At 37.0% G+C, this 25,317-nt stretch overlaps 1 protein-coding gene across 4 annotated transcripts in view; it reads right to left on the bottom strand.

Annotated features, from left to right (window-relative positions):
• The window catches only part of PCSK5 (proprotein convertase subtilisin/kexin type 5), a 461,778-nt gene that overhangs the window by 229,576 nt on the left and 206,885 nt on the right, over nt 1-25,317 (bottom strand). For all 4 annotated transcript variants that reach the window (XM_037743744.1, XM_017543248.2, XM_037743743.1 and 1 more), the window contains exon 9: nt 21,768-21,868. In XM_037743744.1, coding sequence (XP_037599672.1) covers nt 21,768-21,868 — 101 coding nt within the window. The remainder of the gene's footprint in view (nt 1-21,767; nt 21,869-25,317) is intronic.

Genomic DNA, 25,317 nt, shown 5'->3' with positions numbered 1-25,317 from the left:
AAAAAAAAAAAAGAAAAGACCTAATGATGACTCCAAAATAAATTGAACAGAATTAAGATTTAATAATTGTTTTAAAAGAATTCTTCTGGAAATAAAAAATAATGATAAGAAATAAATTAACAAAAATGGTCTGTTGTAGAAATCTAGACAATAAAATTAAAGATAGGGAAATAAGTAGATGAGGGCAGTAAAGTAAATGTAAGCTATGTCTATATAGCAAGGAGTCAAAGGTGATACCTCTTCTATTACAAAACACATTTATTTTAAAATATCAGCGTTCCTTATTTACAACTACCTATAAAATATGAAAACTAAAAATTAAAAAATAGACACAGATGTTTTCCCCCCACACAAAACATATACAAAGATTCATGAATGGGAGAATTCATTGCAAACACATAAAAGGACAAAAAGTTGAATTTACTTGAAAGACAAAGTGCTATCTAAAATAAATGTGTAACAGCAGGACATTTGTACATCAAATTGGATGAATCAAAGACGTGTTGGCAAGGCTGGTTGTGAACTCCTGACCTCAAGTGATCCGCCCACCATGGCCTCTCAAAGTGCTGGGATTACAGCCATGAGCCACCGCACCTGGCCTACTTCTTTTTTCTTAAAGTCTTTGATTCATCCAATTTGATGCACAAATGTCATGCTGCTACATATTTATTTTAAATAGCACTTTCTCTTTAAGTAAATTCAACTTTTTGTCCTTTTATGTGTTTTTTAATCTAAAATGTTATATTTTTTGCAGTGAATTCTCTACCATAAAAACCACCACCACCACCACCACCAACAACAACAACAACAACAACATGCTGGGCATGGTGGTGGGCGCCTATAATCCCAGATACTCAGGAGGCTGAGGCAGGAGAATAGCTTGAACCCAGGAGGTGAAGGTTGGAGGGTGCAGCGAGTCGAGATCGTGCCACTGCACTCCGGCCTGGGCAACAAGAGCAAAACTCCATCTCAATAAAAAAAGAAAAAGAAAGGAAAAAAAAAAAAGAAGTAACTGATAGAAACACAGTAGTGTTCACATAATTTAGTCCATTTCTGTCAGGAGAAAAACATACAGGATTTGTTTACATTATGGTTAAAATTTAATAACATTGAAATACGTGCCCTACAAAGAATAATTTTTATTAACACTTCACAGATCAACTTAAGAGTTTGCAACAAAAAGTTGAAGTTACATTAGGCCAAAAGGAAATTTCAACAATTTCCCTAAGCAAAAACAGCTGCTCACAAAACACCAGTGTTGCTCATCATCTAACCCTATTATGTGACCACAATGTAGTAAAAAAGGTCAATAATAAATCTCAGTAGTGACAAAGTTTGTTAAGCGCTTAACAGTACTTTACTCAATTGTCATTCTATCAAAGAGTAAGTGAAAATATCATTAGAGAATGACAGTCTATCAAAAGTGTATTCAGAGGTAAATTCACATCTTTAAAAAGTTGTATTAACATAAAAGGAAAAAGATAAATGAACGATGATTCAGTCAATAAGATTCATAAAAGAATGAAGAGAAAACAGAAAAACAATTTTTAAAAGAAAGAAAAATGGGGAAAAAATTACTGATAAGGAAATCTAAAAACTAGACCTTTGAAAAACAGTAACAAAAAATCTAATCAAGAAAACAGTAATAAAATACAATTTGAATGTTAAGGAAGTCATAAAAACCAATACAAGAGATGTTTATGGTATTAGAAAATACTGGGATTACTTCTAAAAATGGCTTCGAGGCCAGATGGTTTCCTTCAAATGCAAGAACTCTAATCCCAAGGATCTCCAGAGAGCAAATACAAATTGCAAAATTCCACAATTTATTTTATGAATTTAACATCACCTGATACCAAAAAACTTGCAGAGACAGAGGCAGGTTTCAAGGTCAAACCAACATGGGTTAAAAGCTTGACTCTGTTTACTTCTTGCGCTACCTTATCGATGACAATCACATAAAATATACCAAAAGTATACTTTAGAAAATGCTATTTATCTGCTGTTGGTACACAATTAATGTTAGCTAGCTGCTGTAACAATGGCATAGAACGCACATATATACACCCACATTATTTAGTAAAAGAAACCAAATCTCAGAAAAATAAACACTTAAAGTATGTTAAAATTTAAACAACAGCTTATTAAATAACTAAATCTGATTCATAAACATAAGCAGGGAAGAATATTATCAATATATTATTCTAATAAATCATATCAACAAATCTAGTTGGAGAAAGTATATATACATCTCAACAGATATGGAAACACCCAACTGTCAATCCTAATGGTAATACAAAACCAAAAAGGCTGCATAGGCATTATGAAGAACATCTCAAAGAAAAGCAAACATTGACAAAAAGTGAAACAGAAGGTTAAAAAAAAAAGGAAGAAGTCCAGAGAAAGTCAGTATCTAAACATGAATGCTTACTATCATTCATAATACTTAACACTCTTTGAATGGTTAATGTAATAGAAATAATATTGTGATGATATCACCTCCCCTATTTTTAGAGTGTCCATACACTTAAGTTCATTTAATCCTAGCAACAATCCTGTGATTCTGAGTTATTGACCCAAATTTCATATGAAAAAACTGCAACTAAACAAGGTTAAGAAATATGACTTTCATTTGCTCGTCTATCCAGGTAACAATAGTAGAGGTAGGATTAGAACTCAAGTTAGCCTGACTCCAAAATCTGAACTTACAATGACTAATCTGTCCTATTATCCGATAAGAACAAATATGAAAAATTCTTAAAACACAGATTATCATCAGATTAGTCTACTATCTGATGTATTATTACTATCATCAGATGCTATGAATATATTCTGAAAAAAAAGACAATCAGCTATAATAATAATGTGAGTTAAACGGCCTAGAGAAAAGAAAAGCTTACAAAAATAATAACTCTGTTATAGATAGCAGTAATCAGTTAAAGACATAATGGTAACAGCAAAACAAACAAATATTCGCTATCCCAAAAATAAGTCTGAAATAAAAACTATGAAACTAAGATAAAGTCTGATACATTAAAGTGCTGATAAAAAGAAGATCTAAACAATGTAGAAAGATTTTCTTGATTGGGAAAACTTGTAAAGAAGCCAAGATTTACACAATTGTTATAAATTGCCACTGCGACTATTTTGGGAACACAAAAGACTGGTTCTAAATTTTATCAAAGAAAATGAAAAGATAAGAATGTTTATGAAAATGTTTAAAATATGAAGTGATTCTGCAATGTTTCAAGATGTGGTAGAACGATAGAACAGAAAATGCTAAAGGAGATCTTCATAAATGCAACAACTTAAAAGAACACAAAACAAACTGCTTTTGGAGGAGGTAGATTACTCAACAAATGACACTGAACAAATATAAAAATTCAGTTTAGATCTTCATACTGGACACCAAGATAAAATCAACTCTAGTTCGTTTAACTTTAATGATGAAAAATAAAACAGGAAAGCAGCATCGCATATTCTCACTGATTTGTGGTATCTAAAAATCAAAACCAGTGTACTTACGAATATAGAAAATAAAAGAATGGTTACCAGAGGCTGGGAAGGGTGGTGATGGGGAGTGCTGGGGTGGGGGGTAGGTAGGAATGGTTAGGGGAGGTCAAAAATAACAGTTAGAATAAATAAGGCCAACTAAATGATGGCACAACAGGGTGACTATAGTCAATAATAATTGTACATTTAAAAATAACTAAAAGAGTGGTTGGATTGCTTGTAACTCAAAGGATAAATGTTTGTGTCATGCATATCCCATTCTCCATGATGTGATTATTAACACTGTGTGCCTGTTTCAAAGCACCTCATGTATAAACATATATACCTACTATGTATCTACAAAAATATTAAAAATCAAAAACTCAAAAAAGAATAAAGAAAACACTACATGAAAATGTCATTCATTAATTAATACATTTCGAGATAGGAAAGAACTTTCTAGCCTGAGACTTCTTAATCTGGGATCCATAAATTCCTCTAAGATACAGAAAATTCCCTGCCACATATAAATCTGGCCTCATTTTAGGGTAAAACATACACAGCTTTCATCGGCATATGTAAAATTCTCTAGAAGGTACAAAAAGATCAGGGATCAGGTATGACTATTTAATTGAAGATTTCATAAGGGACACATATGTTTGACTAAATAATACTTTTAAAATAAATAAAACATTACCTATTTCAAAGCAATATAAAGAATACCTAAAAGCAAATGAAAAGTTTAAAAAAATTTGCTGTAACTATGGCCAAAAGGTAACATGTTGAGTATATGCAGTTAAGAAAAACACAAATATGGTTAGTTGATTGGTAGAAGATTCAAAGCATTTTTATCTTTTTGAGTGACTTTGAAACACACTTTTGAAATTCAATTTGAATACTAGTCTTTACAATTCAAAAATGTTTCAAAACCTAATTGCCAACAACTGAATGGAGACAGCACCCACAAAACCCTAAAACCTTCTTTAAGTTAATAATGCATGATTGCAGATTAGAAAAAACATTATTTGTTTTTTTAAGGTTGATTTTTAAAAAATGAATGGGAAGGGAACAACAAAATGCATAACAGAATCTGAAATGAAAGCAAAATGCAGACTAATGACCAAGTATGCAACACAACTATAATAAACATGATGCATATATTAACAATATTTCGAACTAGCATCATAGTATTAGGAGTTATACTAAAAGCTTAAAACATGCCTAAACAGTTGGCTGTGTAGGGAGATACTTGATTTAAACGTCTGCATGATTTAGATATACACATTTTTATAAAGGTATTATTTTGATATATTAATTAATTTTAAGATTATATTATCATCAAATAATACATTGTATAAACAAATATCTAAATTTAAAATATTGTTCTATTGCTAATAGATTATAAATGGTCATGGGATTGTTCTTCTTGGAATCTGTTAGTATTAAATAAATATTTATTTGTTTCAAAGACATTAGTGGCAAATGAAATCAGTAGAATGCTTGCAAGTATCACTGTGATCAAAAAAGCCCTCAATCTTTTGGATTTCAAAGACTGGAATATTGTTTTTCACCTTGGGAATTAATGTGAGATTGGTCACTTTCATTGCTAAGTAAGGATATCATCATGTCATACAAGTAAGGAAATGCTATGTCAAAACAGTATATATAATCAGAATGAGTCACTTCAAAATTATTTTTAATTAAAATTTTAAAAAATGCCTTGTTTTTAAAAATAACCTACATTGCCATTGTTATTCACCTTTGCCTGGTGATCCTTGAACACTCTCACTGAATAGCATCTCCACAGACCAGATGGTTTCTGGGCAATCTTTCAATGTTATGATTCTTCAGACAAACTGATAACAATTACTTTATATTCCAGGTATGGAAACCCAAATGCTTGAGAATTTCAGCACAATGAAAATTATAAAATTGAATACATCTGCTATGGAAAATGAGGCTATTAAATGTCAATTCCAATGGCACCTAAATTCAGAGCAGCGAATAAAAATTCAGGATGACTAACACAATCACTCCCGTATCGTACTCTCTCCAGGAAGCTCGCTACAACATTCTTTCAAGTTGTTCGTAAAGGTTTCCAACAGCTAAATAACAAGCAGACTGCTCTGAGAGCCCTTGAGACAACTCACCTCCCTATTTTAAATCTCACTCGAATACTCTTCCTTTGTACCATCATTCCCTGGTTGTGTACCCAGTTTTTCACATAAATTTGAGTGCTCACAGAAGACTACATAAATGCATTCTTGCTGACTAGACGAACAATTTTAATCTGTGAAGTGATGCCAGTTTTCAACCTGTTTTCAATCATATACAGGCAGGTTTCGAAATTTGTTATAGGAATATAGAAAATTATGGATCATTCAGGTATTCCTCTTTATCATTTGGCCTTCTACTAAAGCTTGGTCGTGATTGCAAGCTCTATTAGATGAAAAAGGTAAGATGTGCTTAACGTTGCCAGAAAGCAATAACTCAGTAAAAACTCACAAACACCAAGTGTAAGGTAGATCGCTTTTATGACTCCAATTGCAGCAAAAAATGCTGTCATCTCCTTGATGGCCTTGCCACTTATTTTCCTGATTTGTCATTATTCATCCTTCCCTACTCTTACCTTACCATCAATCCCTCTAGCATAATATAATGCTTTGTTCTATTTTTTCCTTCATGCCAGATATAATTGTCTTTAATCTCTGCCTCCCTTGACTGAAATGTAGGTTCTATTGGAGCCAAGTTCAAGGCCTCGCATACATTTGTGCTCAACTTACTTGACCGTTACTGGCAGCTCTGGCAAGGACCATGCTTGTTTTGTTCACACACGGATTCTAGTTCTTAGCACAGTGCCAGGCACATACCGAACATTGCAACTATGACTTGTAAGATATATTACAGGTTCAGAGATGTGAAAAAAAACTTTGTTTCAAAATAAAGAAATTATGGTAAGAAGCATGACTCAATAAATATTTCTTGAATGAATCCATCAAGATTTAGAGTTTAAACTTGTTGGCACTGTATCTCACTAACTACAGATACCCAAACAGATACCTATCCATATTTTTGAATTAATTGTAGGGAAAGTTCCTTCTCTCCATTTACTCATTCATTCATTTTACAATTTAAAGCGTCCATATGTAATTAACCATGTCCTGTTACAGTGCTTAACATAGAAAGGTGATGTGGTAGGATGGTGGGTTCTGGTGTCACATTACCCCGAATTCACCTTCCACACCTATCACCTGTGTGAATTACTAACTCTCATTTTCCACATAGGAAATGTGGTGATAATGCCTACCTTAGCACTGCTTTGAGGATAAAATCAGATAACCAGTGTAAACACTCAGCTCAGTATTTGGCATAAAGCAAGTATTCAATGAAGGCTGACGGCTGTTTTTGTCACTGTTTTATCTCTTAATTTTATCTTTTTGCACTATGCAACATCTCCACACTCAAGTGGGGGTGGGAGAGCAATGGCAGGAAGAATGTTTTGTGTCACAAACAGGATGTCACTGTCTGATGTACTATGATCTTTACTGGTTAGGGATAACACTACCAGGCTTCCCAGACTTAACTGTTTTTTTCTGGGATATGCAAACAACATAAACTTTTTCTTCTTCTTAGTCACACATATGGTGCTTACTCAATAAGGTTCAGAATTATCATGAATAGAGAAATGAAAGCTTAATCCAAGATGGTAAGAAATTGTGCAATCTTATAAACATACAATATCTGTTTTTTGTGTGTTGCAGGTATTACAGTTTATTTCACTATGAATGTGCTGCTTAGAGCTTTCAACACATCAGATGCACAAACCGCTTGTTGACAGATATCAGAATGAATAAAATCTTACATGTTAGTAAAATGACATGCTTTCAATCTGTCATTTTTATTTTCCTTATTGACTTTTCTTTCCTATTGATGGCAAAATGCATTATGATTAAAATTTTTAAACAGAGGAAAAAAAGAATACTGGAATCAGTTAATACAAAAACTAGATTCTAGTGTCATTAGAAACAATTAGGCTCTTCTGAGCAAACGAAACCAAGAAATCCTAACTCTTATATGACAAAAATGTCCTAGAAGTAAAAAAGTATAGGGCAAGACAATGTAGCCATAGGCTAGATCAATTCAAAACTCAGCCCAAGAAAACTTGGCATATAAACAGATTAAGTTTGAACTGTATTTCAATATAGAATATAGGAATATAATCTGAGAATATTCAAATACAAAAACAGTAATATTTGATGTAGCCATCCAATAAGTTACGCAATGAGTCCTTGAATATGCTTTGACTAAAATGATTAAGTAGCAAGCTATGATGTGAAACTAATGGACCCTAAAAAAAAGTCATCTTCTCTTTTTCTTAGCAAGAAAAATTTTATTTGATGGTATTTGGGGTGTTACCATAGGCACTATCAAGAACAAAAATTTCCTGGCAATGAGTAAAATCCACAAACCCTCAAGAGACTAAATTTAAATACTAAATTTCACATATTTCTTATAAACTCACTAGTACATCAATCAAGTTTCTAAGCAATCTTATCGGGTAACTGCATAAAGGTTAATTTGCTAACACTGTTTAAATTAAGAAACAAAGAAGCAGATAAGCAATTTATAATGTAAATAATATTATCTGTTTTACTTTTTAAAAGTGGGAACTGTATCAGTCACTCACAGCAATTATGATCTCAGGGTAGGCACTTTTTGTAGACTAATTAACTGATGAGGAGGCTGGTGTACCCAAGCACAGTCAATAATTGCCAGAGATACATGCTACAGGTCTTTTTGCAAAATCTGTAGGCCCAGAGACTTTCTTGTACTACTGGATTTTTATGCAGCTTCTAATTCCCATTATCCCATGGGAAGGATAAAGGCTATCTATTTCCATAGATGGTACCAAAATTTTCCTGAGCTTAGCAAAGAAACTAGACCTTGATTTTTTTTTCCTTTTCCCAAAGGCACACGTGTAATTCATTGTCTGTTGGCCATACCTACAAAATATACATCAAATCTACCTACTTCTCTCTGTCCCTATTTCCATCACCTTGACCGGCTATGCTAGTCTCTCCTGTACTGTTATACTACACCAGCTTCCCAAATGGTTTACTTGCCTTGTTCCAGCACAAACTAGATATTTATAACATGAGACATTTCTAACATTTGACACTTGAAAATGTTACTTGACCAGCTATATAAGGAAAAGTATGGTGACTGCCACAGGACTGACAACTATCCTTTGGAAAAAGCAATCTTCATTATGACGGTAATAAGAATAAAATGTATTTAGTGACTAATACATTTTTCAAAATGCAGCTAAGCAAAAAGAGCCAGGTAACAGTCTCCTAAGAACTTTTCTAACCTCAGTTCAGTCTCTGAGCAAGTCAATTATCCAACATGTTTCTTAGTTTTTTCATCGAGGGAAGGAGTTGGAACACACTGGCTACATTTCAAGACGATCCAAGGTGAATGAGCCTGTTGACCAGGGCTTTTCCAGTCATAATAGACACCTCTGGAAGCTGTAGTTTTTGAAACTATTAGTTAAGGTACAAAGTTGAGTCCAGGAAAAATTGGCTTCTACATAATTTGAACTTGAGAAGGTCTAGAGGACAGAGTGTATTGTCTGTGTGTATGTAGACATAACAAAGCTATTTTCATGCACAGTCCTGGCAGAACGCCTGTGGTAACTGCTCTGTGGGTCTGGTTACAATTATTTCACTATAGGAAATAATTCAGGACAGTACATCCCTCCTCTGTCCGCTTGGCCTCAAGTAGAAATGTGCGCTGTTTTCACCTTATAAACCTTTTCGGCTCTCCTCCCTGGTTTTCTTTTAATTCTCCTCACCCTCTTCATGCTGTACACCCAAACCATTCATACCAGAAATCTCAGCAAAACTTTAAGCCCAAAATACAACATTCCAATACCCAAAAAACTCGAAGTGTATGAAAGGAAGGGCGCATGCAATACCTGCTTCTTTACCATGTAACCGTGTGGAATCAGGGCAAAAATGCCTGCATTTCTCTCTGTGTATGTGCTTTTTAAGTTCTAAATAGAACTCTCTTAGAAAAAAAAAAGCTTGGTATGCACTCTGCAATTTTACCTCAATAACCAAACACACGTGTGCTCCCTGCCCACTGCAATCTCATGGAGCTGAATGTGGCCCTCAGGAAAATTTTTAATGAGATGAAATGTGTTTTTAATGAAAAAAATATATATAAAGATAATAACACTCATTTACAGGATATCAGTACTAAAATGCTAACCCCAGTATTAGGAAATGTTTATGTGTATCCTTATGTAGCCTCCTTTGACAGTGCTCAGTTCTAGAAATCTGAAGCACTCCTTGCCCCAGTGAGGGACTTTAACTCAGAGTTGGCTTGTTCAAAACTCCAGACTCCCTTCTCTGCTGCCCCACATAGTAACTTCTCACAATCACTGTATCCCAAATATTCTGGTCATTTCCCTACATTTTTCCGACACTGGAAACCCATAGGTGAGACAGATTACAATGAAAGATGAAACAAAGATATAGAGTGGCTGATTCATCTGAATTATGTAAGATTGATGTAGACGAACTTTTTAGGTATACAAGAAATGCAGATGGTCAGTTTAATTTCCTGAGAAAATGTTTAGGATGGATTTGTGAAATCAATAGCATATGGTGTGAATCATCCTTTGGCTCAATACTTCTTTAACTCTTCACACTTTGACCTTTCCATGTCTCGAATGATCCCTTCCTCCAGAGACAAAAGGTAGAAGGGCTTCCCTTGGAAGGTGAGAGAGGGAATAGCATCATGTCTTTATTTTGGCCAGGTGAAGTCCACTTCTAGTGAATGACAACAGGATGAGAGATGAGTTGAGGCAGTATGGGAAAAAAAGTCACTAATAAGTATCAACTAAAGGATCTGGAAGATAGATGTAATCAATCAAGAAATTCTTTAACTTCTCTAGGACTCAGTTCCATTGTACAAAAAATAAGGTTGCACTAGATGAATTAATTTAATATTTGTTGAGAACTGACCTTGTTCAAAACATTATGCTTAGGTGTCATGGAGGATATAAATTTCTATGGAACCAATATACCAAATTGAATCATCAAAGCTGACCATTTCTATTTTCATCCAAGTCCTGTATCCTCTACAACCTTTGCCCCAGAATGATTTCATTGATTTCCTTAAATAATTTGCATATATCTGTTACTGTACAGTTGCTTCCCTAATGAGAATATAAAATCCCCTTTAGGCAAATGATATATATTTTATACATATCTGAATTATGCCCTAAGTAACTTAGTCCCTAACATGATGCTTCTTCTTGTAGTGTTCAATATGTTTGTTATATACACATAAAGATAAGATATAATCCTTATTCTCAAGGAATTTAAATTTAATTTACAATAGGAGAGAAAAGGTAAGTAATAAGGAGAAAGTAATGAGTCTACCTAGAAATATGTGAATGTGTATATGTATGTGTATATATAGGATACCAGTGGGAGCTAATGTTCAATATGCACCAGGTGTATTTCTACTATGGTAGAGCAGCTGTTATTTTAATTTATTTTCTAAATTTAGATCTAGATATATTAGGTTTTCTCAAAGTAAAGTATTCTTGTGGTCTCTGAGATATGAAATGTAAGAAAAAGGCTTTGGGGTCATTTAAGGCAAAAATTTGTAGGAGATTCTTTATATCAATACCCTTTTAGGAGGTTTTGGATAATTTCGGAAGTTTCAACCTGACTCCGTCCCTTTTATTTACCATTCACTGTACAGTGTAACATTTCTTGATTACTGAACACAAGTTCTTCAATTTTCCAATGAAAGATCCTTTGCAATTGAGGCGGAAAGGTTTCTTTGATGAACTTAATTTTTGTATTTCCTGAGTTAATGCTGATATTTTAACATATGCAATAGTCCACAAAAATAAGCTTTTCTTTGCTAATAATTGCAGATGGGTCAGGAAAACTTTCAGTACAACTTATAATTCTGAGCACACTGTGCTTTTATGAATGTTATTTTAACTTTATTTTATAAACCATTTTATACAAAACATCATTTAACCAGTAAGCTCTTTTATTTTCCCCCCACCCACACCAATAGGTCTATAGCACTAGGAACATACACTAGGACCTAGATGCAAAACACTTTACAAATATAAGGTGTTCTGCCAAGTTGCTAAGCTAAAATTAGTACAGCTGTCTTTCATTAAGATTTTTTCTTTAATAAACCCACTTCCTTGCATACTCGTTTTATTTGAACTTTTTGAGTGAGGCTATGTAAAAAGACATCATTTTAAGAAGCAATGGCCGGAATGATATCCTATAATCGCTAATTACATATTCTCTATTCAATTAGCTGAAACACCAGAAAGTCACAAAAAAATCCATAAAAAGAGAGGCACACCAAGATGGCTGAGAGGTGGCAACACCAGAATGCAGCTCCCAGCGAATGAGATGCAGAGGGTTAGAGGACTTCACAATTCCAAGCGACGTGCCAGATTTGTTTCAGTGGGACAGGTAGGAATCTGAAAAACAGCCCAGGGAAGGAGCCAAAGCAGGGCAAGAGCCACCCAGGGAGGGTGAACAGAGACAGGGCGGGGTGCATCCCCACCTGGAACGTGCAGTTGGCTTGGAGGGTCGGGGACTTCATCCTCCCAGTGTTTCCATTTGGATCCTTTGCTTCCCTCATCCCTCCTGCAACCCACAGTCCACGAGAGCCCCTCCAGACTGAGGGGCGCCTTCGTTGTGACGCAAATCTGAGCAACGGCTCCTCCCTGGTGCCGCAAGTTGTCCACACAGACCTGGACGGAAGTTTGGACCAACACCAGCAGAACAGAACAACCCGTTCCACAGAAAGAGACAGAGTTGAAAGCAGGGAAACAGGCCATAAGGCCTGGCGGATCCCACCCCTACAAAACTCAAACTGAAGCCCACCCTAGAAAGCTTGGCAGTAAATACACCTGTTTGACCCCAACTGGGAAGATCAAGCTTGGGGAAGGAGAGAAGCCACTGGAAATGTGGGGCTAATGGCACCTGCAAACAAACTCCAGGGGAAGACCACCCATGCAGCAACCTGGTTGAATCTGAGGCAGCCCAGCAGCACCTCTATGGGCAAAAAAAAGATATAGCTCCAACAGCAACAGAAAGGATGCCCAATCAGAGATTCCTCCCAAAATCACCAACTTCAAAGATCAAAGGGAGATAAATCCACGAAGATGGGAAGAAACCAGCACAAAAAGGATGAAACCATCAAAGACCAGAACACCTCTTCCCCTCCCAAGAATCACAACTCCTCACCATCCAGGGAACAAAACAAAACAGAGAATGAGTTTGATGAACTGACAGAAGCAGGCTTCAGAAGGTCGGTAATAACAAACTTCTCTGAGTTAAAAGACCACGTTCCAACCCAATGCAAAGAAACTGAGAACCTTGAAAAAAGGTTAGACAACATGCTAACTAGAATTAAGTAGCTTAAAAAAGAAAATAAATGACTTGATGGAGCTGAAAAACACAGCACGAGAACCTCATGAGGCATACACAAGTTTCAACAGCTGAATCGATCAAGCAGAAGAAAGGATATCAGAGATAGAAGATCAAATCAAGCAAATAAAATGAGAAGATAGCATTAAAGAAAAAAGAGTGAAAATAAATGAACAAAGCCTCCAAGAACTATGGGATTATGTGAAAAGACCTAATCTACACTTGATTGGCATACCTGAATGTGACAGGGAGAATGAATCCAAGTTGGAAAACAGTCTTCAGGATATTATCCAAGAGAACTTCCCCAACCTAACAATGCAGGCCAACATTCAAATACAGGAAACACAGAGAACACCACAAAGATATTCCTCAAGAAAAGCAACCCCAAGGCACATAATCATTAGATTCACCAGGGTTGAAATGATAGAAAAAATCCTAAGGCCAGCCAGAGAGAAAGGTGGAGTCACCCACAATGGAAAGACTATCAGACTCACAGCAGATCTCTCGGCAGAAATCCTACAAGCCAAAGAGAGTGCGGACCAATATTCAACATCCTTAAAGAAAAGAACTTTCAACCCAGAATTGCATATCTGGCCAAACTAAGCTTCACAAATGAAGGAGAAATAAAATCCTTTACAGACAAGCAACTGATGAGAGATTTTGTTGCTACAAGATCTCCCTTCACATGAGCTCCTGAAGGAAGTACTAAACATGGAAAGGAACAACCAATACCAGCCACTGCAAAAACATACCAAATGGTAAAGAACAGTGACACACTAAAGAAACCGTGTCAACTAATGGGCAAAACAACCAGCCAGTAACAAAATGGCAGGATCAAATTCAAACATAACAATATTAATCTTAAAGGTAAATGGCCTAAATGCCCCAATCAAAACACACAGACTGGAAAACTGGATAAAAGGTCAAGACCCATCAGTGTGCTGCATTCAGGAGACCCATCTCATGTGCAAAGACTCTCATAGACTCAAAATTAAGGTATGGAAAAAGACTTACCAAGCAAATGGAGAGAAAAAAAAAAAAGCAGGAGTTGTAACCCTAGTCTCTGATAAAATGGACTTTAAACCAACAAAGATCAAAAGAGACAAAGAAGGGCATTTACGTAATGGTAAATGGATCAATGCACAAGAAGAGCTAAGTATCCTAAATGTATATACACCCCATGCAGGAGCACCCAGATACATAAAGCAAGTTGTTAACGATCTACAAAGAGACTTAGACTCCCGCACAACAATAGTGGGAGACTTTAACACTCCACTGATAATATTGGACAGATCAATGAGACAGAAAGTCAACAAGGATATCCAGGACTTGAACGCAGATACAAACCAAGCAGACCTAATAGATATTACAGGACACTCCACACCAAATCCACAGAATAGACATTCTTCTCAGCACCACATCACACTTACTCTAAAATTGACCACATAATTGGAAGTAAATCACTCCTCAGTAAATGCAAAAGAATGGAAATCATAACAGTCTCTCAGACCACAGTGCAATCAAATTAGAACTCAGGATTAAGAAAAGCACTCAAAACTGCACAATCATAGGGAAACTGAACAGCCTGCTCCTGAATGATGAATGGATAAACAATGAAATGAAGGCAGAAATAAAAATGTTCTTGGAAACCAATGAGAATGAAGACACAACGTACCAGAATCTATGGGACACACTTAAAGCAGTGTCTGGAGGCAAATTTATAGCAATAAATGCCCACATGAGAACAAGAACAGATCTAAAATTGACACCTTATCATCAAAAGTGAAAGAGCTAGAGGAGCAAGATGAAAAAACTCAAAAGCACACAGAAGACAAGAAAGAACTAAGATCAGAGAAGAACTGAAGGAGATAGAGACACAAAAAAACTCTTCAAAAAAATCAATAAATCCAGGAGCTGGTTTTTTGAAGATCAACAAAATAGACAGTGAGCCAGATTAATAAAAAAGAAGAGAGAGAAGAATCAAATAGATGCAACAAAAAATGATAAAGGGGAGATCACCACTGATTCCTCGGAAATACAAACTACCATCAGCAATTACTACAAACAGCTCTATGCGCATAAACCAGTAAATCTGGAAGAAATGGATAAATTCCTGGACACTTGTACACTCCCAAGACTAAGCCAGGAAGAAGTTAAAATCCTGAATAGACCAATAACAAGGTCTGAAGTTGAGGCAGCAATTAATAGCCTACTGACCAAAAAACGTCCAGGTCCAGATGGATTCACAGCCAAATTCTACCAAATGTACAAAGAGGAGGTGGTACCACACCTGCTGAAACTATTCCAAACAAAACAAAAAGAGGGAATCCTCCTGAACTCTTTCTATGAGATCAACATCATCCTAATAGCAAAACTGGGCAGAGACACAACTAAAATAGAAAACTATAGGCCAATATCCATGATGAACATGGATGCAAAGATCTTCAATAAAATACTGGCAAATCAAATCCAACAGCACATCAGAAAGCTTATCCACCACAATCAAGCAGGCTTCATCCCAGGGATGCAGGATGGGTTCAACAATACAGATCTATAAACGTAATCCACCACATAAACAGAACCAAAGACAAAAACCACATGATCATCTCAATAGATGCAGAAAAATGCCTTCAACAAAATTCAACAGCCCTTTATACTAAAACCTCTCAATAAACTAAGTATCAATGGAACGTATCTCAAAATAATAAAAGCTATTTACGACAAACCCACAGCCAATATCATACTGAATGGCAAAAACTAGAAGCATTCCCTTTAAAAACTGGCATTAGACAAGGATGCCTTCTCTCACCACTCCTATTCAATATAGTATTGGAATTTTAGATAGACCAATTAGGCAAGAAAAAGAAATAAAGGGCATTTACTTAGGAAAACTAGAAGTCAAATTGTCCCTATTTGCAGATGATAATGATTGTATATCTAGAAGACCCCATCATCTCAGCCCAAAACCTCCTTAAGCTGGTAAGCAGTTTCGGCAAAGCTCAGGATACAAAATCAATGTGCAGAAATCAAAAGCATTCCTATACACCAATAACAGACACACAGAGAGCCAAATCATAAGTGAACTCCCATTCACAACTGCTACAAAGAGAATAAAATATCTAGGAATGCAACTAACAAAGGATGTAGAAGATCTCTTCAAGAAGAACTATAAACCACTGCTCAAGGAAATGAGAGAGGACACAAACAGATGGAAAAACATTCCATGCTCATGGTTAGGAAGAATCAATATTGTGAAAATGGCCATTTTGCCCAAAGTAATTTATAGATTCAATACTATCCCCATCAAGCTACCACTGACCTTCTTCACAGAACCAAAAAAAAACCACTTTAAACTTCATATGGAACCAAAAGAGAGCATGCATAGCCAAGACAATCCTAAGCAAAAAGAACAAAGCTGGAGGCATCACACTACCTGACTTCAAATTGTACTACATGGCTACAGTAATCAAAAAAGCATGGTACTGGTACAAAACAGAGATATAGACCAATGGAATGGAACAGAGGCCTCGGAAACAAAGCCACACATCTACAACCATCTGATCTTTGACAAACCTGACAAAAACAAGCAATAGGGAAAAGGATTCCCTGTTTAATAAAAAACAGTGTTGTGGAAACTGGCTAGCCATATGCAGAAAGCTGAAATTGGACCCCTTCCTACACCTTATACAAAAATTAACTCCAGATGGATTAAAGATTTAAACATAAGAAGTAACATCATAAAAACCTAGAAGAAAACCTAGGCAACACCATTCAGGACAGGCACGGGCAAGGACTTCATGACTGAAACCACAAAAGCACTGGCAACAAAAGTCAAAATAGACAAAAGGGATCTAATTAAACTTAAAAGCTTCTGCACACAAAAGAAACAATTGTTAGAGTGAACCGGCAACCAACAGAATGTGAAAAAGTTTTTGCAATCTACCCATCTGACAAAGGACTAATCTAATATCCAGAATCTACAAAGAACTAAAGTAGACTTATAAGAAAAAAACAAACCCATTCAAAAGTGGGTAAAGGATACGAGCAGACACATTTCAAAAGAAGACAAATATGCGGCCAACAAACATATGAAAAAATGCTCATCATCATTTGTCATTAGAGAAATGCAAATCAAAACCACATTGAGATACCATCTCATGCCAGTTAGAATGGTGATCATTAAAAAATCTGGAGACAACAGATGCTGGAGAGGATGTGGAGAAACAGGAACACTTTTACACTGTCGGTGGGAGTGTAAATTAGTTCAACCATTATGGAAGACAGTGTGGCGATTCCTCAAGGATCTAGAAATAGAAATTCCATTTGACCCAGTAATCCCATTACTGGGTATATACCCAAAGGATTATAAATCATTCTATTATAAAGACACATGCACATGTATGTTTGTTGAGGTGCTGTTTATGATAGCAAAGACCTGCAACCAACCCAAATGCCCATCAATGATATACTAGACAAAGAAAATGTGGCTCATATACACAATGGAATATTATGCAGCCATAAAAAATGATGAGTTCGTGTTTTTTGTAGAGACATGGATGAATATAGAAACCATGATTCTCAGCAAACTGACACAAGAACAGAAAATCAAACACTGCATGTTTTCACTCATAGGTGGGCAATGAACTATGAGAACACTTGGGCACAGGGGAATGACACTCGCTGGGCGAGGTGGGGGGTGGAGGGGAGGGGAGGGGTAGGGACAGCAGGGGATGGGGAGGATGGGAAGAGATAACACCGGGAAAAATGCCTGATGTAACAACGGGGGGTGGGGAATAGAGACAGCAAACCACGATGGCATGTATGTACCAATGCAACAATCCTGTAGGATGCAAGATGTGCACATGTACTCCAGAGCCCAAAGTACAATAAAAAAAAAAAAAATCCACAAAATTAAAAAAAAATCAAAATACTATTAAACCTTCTGAACTAACAAGAACGTTCTGAGGTACCACAACACAGAAAGTTTTTCCCCCCCTCTCTTTTAAGACTACAGTATTTTCTCTCATTCTGAAATTGTCCATAATTTTTAGAAGCATCTTTGAAAACAAGGAGGCAATCTCCTACTTTATCAGAAAGGCAAGACTCATGATGAGACTCTCTCAAAGTGGCTGTAGAGCTCAACACAACCCAAACCAAAGAGGCTCAAACCCATGAAAAAAAGGTTAAAAAAAAAGGAAGATTTTCAGAGGAACAGAGAATTCTTGTAGTCTTGGGAGCAGAATAATTTCATTCCATTCCAGTATCTGGGAGCACAGTAGAGTGGAATTTGTTGTAACACATATTCTTATGTATCCTGTAGGCAAAGGATGGCCTGAGGGTCCTACTAGCTGTTACAGCAGTTATTTCTTTTTCTTTTTTTTTTTTGAGACAGAGTCTTGCTGTGGTGCTCAGGCTGGGGTATAGCAGCATGATCTCAGTTCAGTGTAACCTCTGTCCCCCAGGTTCAAGCAATTCTCCCGCCTCAGTTTTCTGAGTAGCTGGGACTATGAGCGCGTGTCACCATGCCCGGCTCATGTTTGTGTGTTTAACAGAGACGGAGTTTTGCCATGTTGGCCAGGCTGCTCTTAAACTTCTGACCTCAGGTGATCTGCCTGCCTCAGTCTCCCAAAGTGTTGGGATTACAGGTGTGAGCCACTACGCCTGGCCATAAGAAAGTTATTCATGATCAAACTAGTCACGTTTGGATAAGAGATCTGGATACTTTATCTATTTATATGTTTTGTGTGTCATTTCACTTATTTTTATTTATCACCCACAACCTTTTTTCCGAGATAAGGTCTCATTCTGTTGCCCAGGCTGGACTGTAATGGTGTGATCATAGCTCACTGCAGCCTTGAACTCCTGGGCTCAAGGGATCCTCCTGCCTCAGCCTCCTGAGTAGCTAGGACTATAGGGTGTATTCGTTTTCTTTTCTCTTAGTTTCCTGGGAAGGTTTTCAAGTGGCAGAGAGGCCAATGGTAGAAGCAGCATCACAGAAGGAACCACAGTCCTACCCATGATCTCAGATATCTACCATGCAGGTAGATATCTGGAATGTAGGGAAAGCAGGCTGGGGAAAAGCTTAGGATCTAGTTTTCCCTAATGTTCCCATGATTGAGTAAATACAGTAATCTAATGATATTCAGAGAAACAATAAATTTCTCCTGATCGTACAGGGATAGCTAGGACATGCACTTATATAGGGACTGGCGGATTGTTGCAGCTTTTCATCTGAAGGCTCAGCCTATCCAGTTATTGAATGAACCCTGACTGGTTACGCATATCCAGCGAGTAAGGCAGTGTCCTGAGTCATAACTCAACCTAGAGCTGTGGCTTTCTCTCCTCTCCTCTTAAAAGAGACTACGTTCTAGATCTGGCTCCTTAACTTGTGATAGTAAAGGCTGAATCTTAAAACTACTAATGTTCAAGTGCTGTTGAGAATTAACAGTGTAAGAGGAGATTGCAAGGGGTGAGGCTGAGTAAATGAGCGATGTACATTCACAAGGATTAGGCTTAGCTTTAGAGCAATTGCAGCCTTTATGCACTGGAGAGTTATTAGAGCTCCTATCTGCAGTTTCTTGGTTTTAGATACGTTTCACACTAAGCTGGAAACCGATGCTTGCTGATGCTTTTGATTCTCAGATCTCTTCCCAGAATTTTCAGCTTTATTTACAGGCAAAGGCTGGCCTGTACAACAAACCAATGGAGTTACCAAAAAGAGGTCTGTTCTTCCTCAGTTTATCAGATAGTTTACCATTTTGTACCCACAGTTGGAGAGACTGTCAACATCTTAAAACCGTGGATTTTCCAGGTAGCCTGTATGTTAGGAACTTCCTTCCACTCATCACAGTTTTGGCAAAAATAGATCTTTAAAAATGCTCAAAATGAAAAGAAAAAAATTGTAGTCTTTCAATGTGTTATGCAGTCCAAAGTGATCTTATCTCAGGCTATTTGACGCATAGAGCAAGATTTTTGCATTTCAGTTTAAATCGTGATTAAAAGAACTGCTTTTAAAAAAATAATAGTGTTTTACTAATATCTCAAGTACTGAGTATCACCTAATTCTATGTAGCAACAGTTACAGTATCAGGTTGCCAAGTTTTAGTTTGAGATAGCTTTGTGAGGGAGCACGGTAGAGGAATTCCTGATTTTTCCTTTAATATTTTGTGGACAGAAACATATTCCAGAGAAACAATCTACAATTTCATAATTAAAACAATATATTTTCTAAAAATCCTGGGTAGAGTTCACCAAATTAAAAACACAGACATTTAATTGAGACTTCTGCTGCCAGAACACTTTATGAAAAGTTTCGAAGTGAGAATTTAATAGGATAAGTGTCAGTTCCTTGCTAAACACCAATTTTTAACACCTTAAAAGATGTACTATGTTGAAAATGACTTCATATTTAACCTTGTCAAAAAGAAAGAAATTCAAATGTTCACGGGGGCTTGGATGTCTCTCAATGGCAAGACTTGGGCAAGAAGCCATCAAGAGACAGGGCACCATATCCAGAGGCCCCGCGTCCTTCGCCCAGTTTCAATTCAACACATGACTTAGCAATTTACTGTATCCATGTTATATTCAGGTCCAGCTGCCTTAACATAGGCTCACCGTCTTACAGAGGGCAGCTGTGAACGCTGGGAAACTACCTGCGTCCTGAGAATGAACTAGCACGGTTCTCACTGCAATCTCTGAGCCTCTTCATTATCCTTGTATTCCATCCCTGTCACTGGTTATTGCTCTACGTTAGGGTGCAGCCAGATGAATGGGCCTTTCCCTTCCTCCCTAGGGCAGAGGTGCAAGGCTCTTTTTAGAAAACCGCTTGTGTCATTAGTTCAGTTCCTTTCTCTTATGATCCTCCTGCAGGGAGAGCCTCCGAGAATAGGCCTTCAATCCCTATTCTAAAATTGGACAAGACATGTTTGGAATTCAAAATTTTTTCAGAGCTGGTACCCATAACATATATGACACAAAATCTCCAGCAAGGTCTGGACCAGCACCTCACAATCAAATACATGAATATCTCACAATGAATTTTATAAATATTATAAATAGCCTCAAGTGAGTTTATGGCAAACTTTGCCAAAAAATGAATTCTAGTGTTAAATTTGCAAAAGAACATTGAGTTTTCCTGGCATTTTGGATTTTAAAATTGAGGACAAGAGATTTTAGATCTATATTATTAGGTTTTCAAAAAGTTAAGACAAATTTACCTATTTGTTTTTCGAGAAAAAAGAGATAGGGAACTATTTAGAAGTAGCCTGACAGGGTCTTTCACAGTCATCTTTTTGACTTAGAATTTGACTGTATTAAACAGGATTGGAGATAAGTGGGTGGTCCTTGTCCCTGGCATATTTTATTCTGCAGAGCCAGTCTGTGACTGTACTACTGTCGTGGAATCTGAGCTGCCTAGTCGTGCTTCAGAGAAAGGGACCAGAAATGGGCAGACCTGACCTCTCTGGGACCCTCAGGAACATTCCCAGACTAGAATAAAAACCTCAACAAGGCAAGAGTGTTGGAGCCATGTGGCATGTGTGCACTATGACTCCATAACCGAGTCATTATACAGTATGATTTTTTTAAGCATGTAAAACCAAAACCTTATCATCTTCTTAACATAAGGGATTTTTTTTTTTTTTTAAGCCCAAATCTTTGAAGTTTTAAAGGTGGGACTGGGAAGATTATACTCTAGGTTGTCATGCTAGGGGCCATATACAAGGGAAGGGGTACATTTTCCCTGAGATCAGGGGTTGTCACCAGTGAAGACATATAGAGATCAAGGCTTACTTGGCTTCCAGCGCCAGTGCAATGATGCCTGCAGCCATGGGGGCTGAGGCTGACGTCCCAGTGTGGTTGTCTGTGCAGCGCTGCCTCAGATCTGTAGTGATCTGGAAGACAAAGTGAAAAGTTTAGATCCCTGAGGCCAAGGTGAGTCACCTGCAAGCAGAAGGAAATACACTCATAAAAATGCAATGGACATATATGTTAATTATTTGTTTTAAATTCCTTGTTCCTACACTCCTGTAAATCATATCACTTCCAGAGAATTGCCTGTGTAGATCAACTCTGAAAAGGGAAGGGTTTGGAAACCAAACTCCATTACTGTTAAAAGCAGGGTCAAAACCAGAGTTAGCCTATGGATGAAAACAGAAAGACTGTGCAAATACCTCTTTAAATTCTGCTCTGGAAGCAGCTTGCTTGCTTCTCCCTAGTGCCAGTTCTGGTTAAAACTGAAGTTCTTTCTTTGCCCCAATATTTAAAAATAATCAAACGCACCGCATTAAATCCAGACACTGAGCAGGCATTGGGTAACATGTGGAATAGAAGTACACAGTCCCTGCAGCCCAGCACTGTTACCTTGGGGAACCACAGATTTCAAGGCAAAAGTATGCTCTGCCATAGAAAGAACCTTTGGTTGTGGACCTGTTTCTAGAATCAATAGAAATGTCACATGGATGAACCAAGACTTCCTCAAAGACATAACATGGATACGAAAAATCAGGCTGAAGCCAGCGTACTTGATATGCAATTACAGCGCTAAGTGTACGCTTGGATGTTAGAGAAGATTCGTTATTTCTCCATTTTATTTTTAATCATAATGTGAGAACTAGGTCATTTGAATCCTCTTGGTTTAAATCCAGTCCACTTCAGCTGTGATGGAATAATTACCATCCAGCAAAGGCAATGTTTCTCAGCCTTTGTTTCATTATTTTTCTAACTAAGGAAAAAAATACATTAAATTTAAATTCTCCCTAAATACTATAAAACAAGATTCTAGAAACCATGATAATAGCTCTAAGATTTTTAAAATCCTCCCTCTTGGACAAGAATCCACTTTTGCCCCCTTGGGGATAGCATCACCTCTGGGGGAGTGCAGAGGCTGTGAGAGGAGTTAGTGGTCTCAATGAAGTTACTGGACGACCATTAGTTATATATAATGAGATCAATATACATCAAGGCAAGTATATTACTTATAAGAAAACTGTCATGAAAGGTCAGCAGGAAGGTGAAGGGGGATCCAGGCGGTTGGAGAAAAAAAAAAAAGCCCTGTCCTTCAAAGTGCGTCCTTCAAGAGGAGCGTGAAAATTAGTTACATTTGGTTTGGAAAGAAATTTGATCTTCACAAGAACAAAGTGCTATATAGATCCTTAGAGATGAACTTTAGAAGTTTATTCTATGTCACACAAAGATGTCTAAGTGGACTCCTCTCATGGATCTCGATAGGCATTCTGGCTGATTTAGTTTCACATGAGACCCTAAGTTCTTACTATCCTTTCTTTGTTCCTTTTGACTATACTAACGTTATCAGATTATCCGTACTAGATAGGTGTGGGTGCTGATATAAAAGAAGTGAAAGAGTGAACAAAGATCTATAGAATTACATAGATAAGGTGGTGGGGGAAGGGGTGAAACCTTTCACAACATTTTCCTGAATGAATGAATGGTGTGCAGGAACCCTGAAGCAATCTACTGAACCTCCCCATCTGATGCTTGCAGAATGTTTGGGTAAATAGGGCCCCACCTACTTCTATGTGAAGAAACTGTCTGGACTTTTCATTGTTGACTTTAAAAAGGCATTTTTTTATTGTGTTAAAAAAACATATAAATTTACTCTCTGAACAACTTTTATGTGTACAGTGTTGTTAACCGTATGTACAAGCTTGCACAGTATCACTAAGCTTTTTCATTTTGCAGAACTCAAACTCTGTACCCACTGAACAATTCCTCATTCTCCCTCCGCATACCTCCTGGCAACCACCATTCTTCTTTCTATTGCTATGTGTGTGATTCCTCTACATACCTCATGTAAGTGGAATCTACAGTATTTGTCTTTTCATAATAAGGTTATCTTACGTAGCATAATGTCCTCAAGGTTTATACATGTTGTAGCATATGATGGGGTTTCCTTCTTTTATCAGGCTGAATATATTCCATTATGCCACATTTTTCTTTATCCATTTATCTGTTGATGGACACGTGGGTTGTTCAGCTATTGTGAATAAGGCTGAAAATGCACATGGGTGTGCAGAAATCTGAGATCCTGTTTTCTTCTCTTTCAAATCGATAATTCCAGAGGAGGAATTGTGGATTGTTAAAAGCGATTGCTGCCTTAATTGAAATTATGGGTGATTTTGCAGCCTGATTTTCCAAAGCCCTGGTCCCTAAGTCAATGCATGAACACACCCGAAGCAGCTTGTTTCCAGGCGTCCAGATCTGCTTTGAGATGACCTTTCCTGCATTATTCCTATTTTACTTCACCCCATGGTCACATTCCTTTGTCCGAGTTTTGTTTTTTTTCAATGACTGGTGCCTGGATTCAAGATTTTTCATGACGTTTTCCCACTTGGCTCTCCTTGCTTATTCTTCAGCTGCACCAGACACTTTTAATGCACAGAAACAAATCCAGAATAAACACTCCAAGTGTGTGCAGCCTTTTTGAGTCTAATAAATAACCACCTTCAGCCAGCCTCAAATGTGAACAAGCAAAGTTTTATGATCTTGCATTTGCAAAAGGAATATGCTCTGTCTATATAGTGACAAGGTATCTATGCATACATCATATGCTTTAATATAAAGCTACTTAGTACATTTATATATAAACACCAATGAAGTGTTAAATGCTATTAATGTAGGCAAGTCTGTGTAATTCCAAATCCCCCTTGTGTTACAATTTTTTTCAATCACTTTAAAAGAAACTTGAGACTGGTGAGTAGGGCTGGATGGGGTGGAGGAGAAACGTGAGGGAAAGAGTTACCCCTTTAAGTTAAAAGGAATGGGGAGAAAAGAAACAAAAACATCCCCACTCCCTTCTCATCCTGCTTGAAATGGAAATTCCAGCTGGGTCATTTCAAGAGGAAGTTACTATCAGAGGTGGCAATATTTAGGTGTAAATTACTGGAAAGATCTAGGGAAGGGTTTTCGTCATGAAGAGAAGCCACAGAATCGGAGTTTTTGTGTCTATCTTTAGAAATAAAAGGCAAAGACCACCAAAGAGCAGGCAATCTTGAAGAAAAATGATGTTATGCAAACTGGAACCAGATGGAATCTCCCCATTAATCACAACACATGAATATAGGATCTGACTGTGTAATTTAAAGGCAAGTTGCACTCAATGGTCGGCCCACTACGTGGGCCAGGGAGTACAGAGATTCTACATGCAAGCACTTTCACTTTACATTCCATTTTAAAGAATAACTCAGAATTTGGTCTAAATCCTGATGGCACAGGCTCCAAATTCTCCCAATTCACTACACAAATCAGAAACAGAATTTTTCTCCAAAGAACTTCTCAGATTGCTCAAGAAAATATTATTTGTGCCCATCAGAGCGATGGAAAC

Source organism: Cebus imitator, unplaced genomic scaffold, assembly GCF_001604975.1.
Source record: "Cebus imitator isolate Cc_AM_T3 unplaced genomic scaffold, Cebus_imitator-1.0 Scaffold150, whole genome shotgun sequence".
Lineage (NCBI taxonomy): Eukaryota > Metazoa > Chordata > Mammalia > Primates > Cebidae > Cebus > Cebus imitator.
The sequence above is the reverse complement of the archived record's forward strand: the minus strand, read 5'-3'. Positions and strand labels throughout refer to the sequence as shown.